Raw genomic sequence first — 8,370 nt, 5'->3', positions numbered from 1 at the left:
TATATATATATATATATATATCATTCAACACAGTCAAATTGCTGAATCCAGCTACTAAATAAAATATGGACTGTGAATGAAACAAACTTTTAGAAACAATTAAATCCCAAAATGATCCCATGATAATTCATGTGTAGCCAATTTAGTTCCATAACATGATATTTCTCTAATTATGTCCCTAAATTATGCAACCTTGAATCGGGTAAATGTGTGTTTTTTTATTTAATAATTTTTTTAAGCATTGGTTTAGTGCTTGATACGGTTTAACACAACCCATGAAGTTCCTAAAAAAAACTTCATGTTAAGGTAAGACCATAATTTTATACATTTACAAAGTTTTCGATAGAATACTATTTTTATGGCATAAAGAATTCATTAAATTTTTGGAAAATTTCACAAATACCCTCGAAAGCTTGGATGTCTACAAAATTAGCACCATATCTCCATTTGTCAAATTTTACCCAAATATCTCCATTTGTGGCATGAGCAAATATATACTATGCAAAGTCATGTTGTTTTTAAGGTTAATACTTCTGTAAGTAGACTAGATTGGACTGGCATAGCATAAATCTTTCAATTTTTTTTAATTGAAAACACAAAATGATACATAAATTAATAGCACTGAGTGAAACAATACAAAGATGTGTGGAAGATTTTGTGATACCGATAAAAGATTTCCTAGGAAGCGGGCTAGGGGCCAGGGTTCCCAAAGAAACTATGAGGGAATTCAAAATTTCCTCCAAGTTTATTCCAAAACCAGCAAACACTGGGAATCTTCTTCCTGATTTTCAAAACTAGATATACGGTTGAAACCCCTAAACCCTTCAGCCAAAGTAGCAATGTTTGGTTCCCTACTACAATATTATTGTTTTTGCAATTTTGCACTACTAAAATACTGTACTTGCAAAAATGACCTCGCTACAATATTGGACTTTTCTATGCTACCATTTGCTATAGCTCATCCCGCACTTTAAATTGATGTGGCTATACTGTTGAGCAAATACAAGATGGGAAATAAAATGCAGATTGAGAGAATCTTGAATTGCTTTAATTACATTAGCAACAACAAGCCTTTATCCCACGGTGTCGTTGGCAAAAACAAATCCTTTTTCCCCATTACATCCTATTGAGTATCATATTTTCATTTATTTCTAATAAATTATGATCATTTTTTATACAATTTGCCAAGTCTATCTAGGTTTACCTCTGCCTTTCTTAATATAAGTCGAATCTAAAACATCTACTCTCCTAATCGGATCATAAGATGGTCGACGTTTAATCTGACCAAACCATCTAAGACGCTGACCAAACCATCTAATGACCAAACCATCTAAGACGAGTTAATCTAATTTTGTCTGCCACTGAAGCTACACCAACCCTATCACAGATATATTCATTTTGCATTTTGTCAAAGCCACTCATCCACCTAAGCATTCTCATATCGGCAACACTTAACTTAGTTTTATGCTTCTCTTTTAAAGGCCAACATTCTGCACCATAGAGCATTGCAGGTCTCACCACCATCTTATAAAATTTTCCCTTTAATCTAAGCGGTACATTTCTATCACACAATAGGTCCGAAGCATTTCTCCACTTCAACCAACCAAGTTGAATTCTACTAATAACATCCCCATCTATATCACCATCACTTTGTACAATAGACCCGATATATCTCAAGCGTTCACACAGTTTAATAATTTGAACACCCATAGTTACAACTCTGTCACTAGAGCTACTACCACTAAAATTACATTCCATGTATTCAGTTTTAATTCTACTCAAACGAAGGCCTTTAGACTCCAAAGTAGACCTCCTTAATGCAAGTTTTTCTTGAGCCCCCTTTCTTTAGTCTCATCCACAAAAAAAGATATCATTAGCGAAAAGCATACACCAAGGCACATCCTTCTGTAAATGTCTAGTGAGTCCATAATTAAAGCAAAAAGATATGGGCTTAGCCGATCCCTGATGTAATCCAACAGAAATAGGAAAAAATTTGGTCAATCCTCCTTCAGTTTTGAACACAAATAATAGCTCTGGTATACATATCTTTAATGACTTGAATATAAGTCAGATCAACACTTTTTTTCTCTAGAACTCTCCAAAGGATATCTCTTGGAACCTTATCATAAGCTTTTTCTAAGTTAATAAAAATCATACGTAGATCCTCTTTATTCTCTCTATACTTCTCCATCAGACCTCTCAACAAATGTATAGCTTCCATAGTAGACTTAACCAACATAAATTTAAACTGATTATAAGAAATCTTTATAATACGTCTTAACCTATGTTCAATTACCTTCCCCCATAATTTTAAAATATGACACATCAACTTAATTCCTCTATGATTTCACACTCTTTTGCACTCCTTTATTCTTAAAAATACGGACTAAAATACTCTTCCTCCACTCCTCAGGCATCTTTTTAATTTTTAAAATAATATTAAAGAGTTTAGTAAGCCAAGAAACTCCCAAATCTTCTAAATATTTCCAAACTTCAATTGGGAAATCATCGGGTTCTAAAGAATTTCCACCCTTGATTTCATTGCATGAATTAAATCATTTAAATAAACATATTATAGCAAATTTTGCTTCAAACTTAAAATTAAATCTCCTAACACCACTCCATAATTTAAAAGCTTTTTTTTCCTTTCAAAATAGGTAATAAACATAACGTCCAAAGCAAACTCCAAAAAAAACAAGAAACAACATTTAGAATTTAAATTCAAAATTCAAACTTATCTAAATCAAGTTCAAATTTTAAAATTCGTCCTTATCTTAATATAACGAAGATTTTGATTAAATATTTGAATTTTTGGTGCTTTGCTCTCCCTAGTAAGATATCCAATTGGCGATCCATCTTAATGTATGAAATAATCATGACTTTATCTTCCTATCCAATGACGTGGTTTAAGAAAAAAATAGTCCAAAAAGATCCTACTAAATCAATAGGTATAACCAAATAAGGCATCCTAAATGCATAAGTGCAAATAATAACAAGAATCAAATATACATATTTTACAATGTGTAATAAAATTTTGATGTACATGAAAATACAAGCCTAAATTTAAAAAAAAAAATGTATGATGAGTATATTAATACGAAGAGTTGTTGCTCGTGTCATTGAAAATAGATTTTTAAGTTTAATAGAAAGATGGAAAAAATGATGTTAAAATATTAGATAGGAAATGGGGGCATATAAGGAAAAAATTTAATTGATAGGAGTTGTTCAAAATGATTTGAAAAGAATTAAGTTTAATATATTAGATGATATTTGAAAAAAATGAATGAAAGATGATGATTTATAGCGCCAACCCTAAACAGCTAGGATTATACTAATGATGATGAAGAGTTGGTGCTTATATTTAACGCCTTCACATTGCACTCAAAATCTATATCAATATTTGGAAAATTAAGATGTATGACAAGTGGATTAATAAAAGCAGTTGGTACTTATGTAGCTGAAAATAAACTTTTAAGTTTGATAGAAAGATGATAAAAATAATGTTAAAAGACTAGAAGGGAAAGAGTAGTAAAAAAGCTAAACATTTAACTGATAGGAGTTTTCAAAATGATTTGCAAAAAATGGTATGCATGTAAATCTCAGAAGTACAGACATTAAATCTCAAAATAAATGGTATGCATGTAAATCTCAAAATAAGTAAACGCAATCTACAAGTACAGACATTATCTTCAGGTTCCTTCACCACTTCCTGTACTGCTTCTCCCTTCTTATCCTTGCTTGCATCTACTACGTTCCCATCTTCTTGTTCCACTTGTTTCCCAGTAATCGCAACATTTTCATCAACAATCACGCCCTCCTCAGTCTCCCTATCGAATTATGCATCATCAAAAATCATCCAAAGAAGCTCATAAACCATTAAAAAAAAAACCCAAATTCAATGAAATATTAACTGTGCAAGAACTTCATCAGCAACTGTACCCCAGTTACCACGCCCGGCGCCCTCTTTCTTCATCCCATTCCCCATTCCAGTTCCACTCCTACGCTCATAAACTCTTCTTTGAGGACGATCAGGATCAAATCCACCCTCCCCATTCCCGCTGACATGACCACCACGCCGGCCACCACGGAAAGATCCCCGCGATTGACCAGCGTTCCCTTGCCCCCTTTCTGAAGAATTAACACCCTCAGCATTTTCAGTTGAGAAACCACCACGACCACCACCATATCTGCTATAGTTCCCGTTTTCAAAATCCCTACTTTGTACAATCCCAACTCCTCTCCCACCCCTACCACGCACAAACCCCCCTCGCCCCGCTCCTTCCCTAATTGGCGCCGAATTACTCCTTGATTCCCTTACTGCACACGCAAAACGAGAAAAAACTCAAAATCAAAACATAAGCAGAAAGTTTGCGTTGATTGCAATGAGATAATACACACCGGCCTGCGCGGGTGGAAGGGGCTTCGATGGCAGCTTCGCCGGAGTGGATGCCGCCGGAGAAGACGCGGCGACTTTCTTCTGCTGGGCAGCGATCAGTACTGAAAGGTCGTCGTTTTCACTCTCTCCGAGGAGATCAAAGGGGTTTGTGGTCGCCATCGAGATGGAAATGAGACGATGCAGCGATCGAATGACCTCAAAACAGTTGTTTCAGTGAAGTAAACCATAAATCTCCGGCGGGATTGACGCCATGGGAAAGACTGATGAGGAAAGCAATCAGCTTTGATGGAAGTTCAGTTCTGTAGCTGCGGCGGCTGCAAGTGTACAAAGCAGAGTGGATAGAACCCTAGAGGCGCCGCATTGACCATTCATTTTAAGGATGCGGCGATGCGCAAAGGTGCCAACTTTGTGAATATTACAACTTCTTTTCTGCAAATTTGACATTGTTGTGTATATATTTAGGATTTATACGAATGGGTGAAATGGTGAGGCTTGAAAAATTAGATCTTTTCAGGGGGTTGAAGTGAAAATGATTTTTTTAAGATAAAATTATCAGTTTCATAACTTTGGGGTTAAGCACTCTATATTTTATTTTTATAAAGTTTATAATTGTGATGTTTTCATCCTCTTGTTGAATTATTAATTAAAAAAGACGCAAATTTGCACATAAAAACAGTAAGGGTTATTGTTTAATGTAGTTGTGGTATTCCTTAAGAGTATTTGCAGAGGGTTTAAGAACTATTTTAATAAATGTAGTCATAGATGGAGGACATATTTCACACAATAAACTGTGTAAATATTATGTCCATTTTGTATAAATATATTAATGATATAATTATTATTTAAAAATATTGATTTATGTGAGCCTTCCTACGATTTATGTCTGCATAAAAATAATTCCTTTTATTATTATTATTATTATTATTTGTCCAAAAAAACAAAATTTATCCAAAAAGTTCTTTTATTGGGGAGAATTTACAAGTTCCTGCGGATCTAAGAGTTTGTGGGCCATTTGAAATTGGGCCTTAGGAACAGGCCTGAAGGAATAAATTGATGGGTGGGATTCATGGACAAATATAAATGGAGGGCCTGCTCTTTAATTTTTTGAATATGATATTTTTTTTAAAAGGTTTGAAACACCACCAATGAATTTTGCTATTTATCATTAATCTCGAAGTGTGACACAGTTCTTGAATTACTCTTTTAATAAAAAAGATTTAAATTTAAATTAAAAATCATCAATAACTTTAATGTTAGCAAACTTATAACAAAAATGACAGGCTTGATGAGACCAATGACTCCAAAATTTGCTTAATTCGAGTCAAATTAGGCCTGTATCAAGTAGGTAAACTGTTTTTTGGAGTTTCGGGTGACAAATTGGAAGATCAAATGAACTCTAAATCTGACATGTTTATAGTTAAATCGAGCATCTCGGTGAGACGAATCCTTCAAGCCCAAGATCACTTAATTTCGAGATCATGAAATCACTTAAATGTCCATATAATGTTATTCAGTTGTGGAAATCTCTCTATGTCATCCGATTTAATTGTTCATATTCATTTTTTATTTGCAGGAGAGACACTCTTAGACTCTAAAAATAGGGTCTTATCCCCTTCAGGAAAGGGGTGACCTGATGTTGGGCCTATACTTGAAGGAGAAAAGGAGTCAATTTACAAAGCTGTTCTGGGCTAAATACCCTCGCAGTTGTCGAATACCATTAACTATCGATCGTCGGCTGCCGTTAGCCATCATCAGCCACCATGTGCTCGTTGTCATTAGTGAAACTTACATGGTAACTAAGTACGACATAATAATGCACCCCAAATATAATGTAATTATGCACCTGAAGATGTTGTAACTATGCGTCATGAAGACGGTGTAACAATGTGCCCCGAAAACGATGTAACGATGCACCCTGAAGTTTGTGTAACGATGTCCCTCTAAGATGGTTTAATGATGCACCCTGAATATCATGCAACAATGCACCCCTAAAACAGTGTAACAATACATCCCGAAGATGGAATAACTCTCTGCAATAACTATGTACAACTGCCACTATCAGAACATAGTGACATTCTCTGAGCTCATGAAGTTCTCTCCTCACAACTCCTCATTACAACGTACAAACCATGTTGTAATTGCAGCCCCTTGCTACAACATTTGTGGCCAATTGATGCTATTATAGCCTCTCACTATGACATATGTGAAAAATTACGACCTGCATGTCTCATAGCTCATGCAGCTCATAACTTCAGTTTCTGTAGCTTATGAATATTTTTGTAATTCATCACTTATATTTATGTAGCCGATTATGGCTTACATGGCTCACAACTCATGAAGCTTTGAACTCCATCTTCCGTGGCTTATGAACTTTATTGCTGCTCACCGTTATGGTTTATGTGATTAAATACGATCTACATGGATCATAACTCATGCAGTTCCAAACTCTAGTCTATATGGCCAACGAACATTATTATAGCTCATTACTATGACATATGACCAAAACCTACATGACTCACAACTTATCCAACACCTAATTCTAGCCTTTGCGACATACGGTTGTTATCACGACTTACTATTATGAGCCATTTGGCCAACTACAACTTATATTATTCACAGCTCATGAAACTCCTAACTTTGACTTCTGTTGCTCACAGACATTATTGAATCTAACCACAATGACCTATACAACCACTCTAATCTACGTGGCTCACAACTTCTGTAGCTCTATATGACAACCTCCATGGACAACAGACTCTTTTGAAGCGATCATTCATGACTTACCTGACCAACTACTACTACGACTTTCAACTATGACTTCTATATAAAGTTGACACTGCAACCACCATCTATAATATTCATTACAGGATACTGACTTTATAACAAACAACTATGGCTTTTATGGCCCGTTAGATGTATTATTGTTGAATTACCGTTAAAAAACAACATTGTAATTCCATCTTCTCCAAATTAAGAGGAGAGTGAGCCTATACACTTATTATTACATAGTAGAATATTTCAACAGGGATAACTCCTATGTACTTTTTCTCTTTTTAGGATTTTCCTTGTAAAAAATTGAGTTGTCTCATCGTGCTTACTTCCCTTTTCTCTGTATATGTGTTAGTTCTTCATACAATACTAAGACATTAAATTATTATTCTACTACAATAAATCTTTCGGCACATTAGTTTAGTTCCGTTTATGTGAACGAAACTTTTTTTGACATAATATTGAAGTCTGAGACGCTAAGCACCAATTTTTTTGCATTCTTCGTTGTGTAGGAAACCTTCATTGCAATATCAAAATGTCACAAAGTGTAATATGAGGACAAAGATATGTACTATCACAAAGTGTAAAGAGCTATATCAAGTGGATAGAGTTGCATAAATCAACACACGAACTACATCAAATGTATGAAAAAATCACAACAAGTCGACATAAATAAAGCCAACAATACAAACATGCATACACAAAGTATTATTCTATTATAAAATTTCATTTTTTATCATAAATATGATCTTGCAAGTCACTTTTGATTGAACTCTTTTTTAGAATTAGAAGGGGGATCTTTAGACACTTGGATGAAGGATATCTCAATAAGACCAGTTGCAATCTGACGGTAGTCTAAATTCTCCTATTACTTGCTGGTGTTGTAGTTTTATATTTTTCATTTAAAGAGCAAAGACACTAGATCTAAAAGCCTACAAAGTCTCCATGATCCGATTGAGATTTGGTCGTGTCTCACTTAGATATTCTCAAGTATACATCACTTCTTGGTATTGCTAAGAGAAAAAATCAACAAGGAGGATTTTTTGTCTCTTCACTTTGCCAACTTATTAACCAATAAGAATAAGTGTGTTGCAAGGAAGTTATTCACCTTCTTGTGCTTGCTAAAGTTGTTGTCAATCTTTGCAAGTTTGATCCTCGAAGAAAGGGTCAGCTCTTCTTCAAAGGGTATCAGCAACACAAAAATG

At 34.6% G+C, this 8,370-nt stretch overlaps 1 protein-coding gene across 1 annotated transcript in view; it reads right to left on the bottom strand.

The window, feature by feature from the left end:
* LOC110027825 (RGG repeats nuclear RNA binding protein A) overlaps positions 1-4,818 on the bottom strand; it is a 7,522-nt gene extending 2,704 nt beyond the window's left edge. Inside the window, exons 1-3 of the mRNA XM_020729422.1 lie at positions 4,399-4,818; positions 3,912-4,317; positions 3,683-3,827 (exon numbers count right to left, since the gene is read on the bottom strand). Coding sequence (XP_020585081.1) covers positions 3,683-3,827; positions 3,912-4,317; positions 4,399-4,555 — 708 coding nt within the window. The 5' untranslated portion in view covers positions 4,556-4,818. The remainder of the gene's footprint in view (positions 1-3,682; positions 3,828-3,911; positions 4,318-4,398) is intronic.
* Between the last annotated feature and the right edge of the window lie 3,552 nt (positions 4,819-8,370).

The sequence above is a fragment of the Phalaenopsis equestris genome, unplaced genomic scaffold (genome assembly GCF_001263595.1).
Source record: "Phalaenopsis equestris unplaced genomic scaffold, ASM126359v1 Scaffold000450, whole genome shotgun sequence".
Classification (NCBI taxonomy): Eukaryota; Viridiplantae; Streptophyta; class Magnoliopsida; order Asparagales; family Orchidaceae; genus Phalaenopsis; species Phalaenopsis equestris.
Note: the sequence above shows the minus strand (reverse complement) of the source record. Positions and strands in the feature narration are given on the sequence as shown.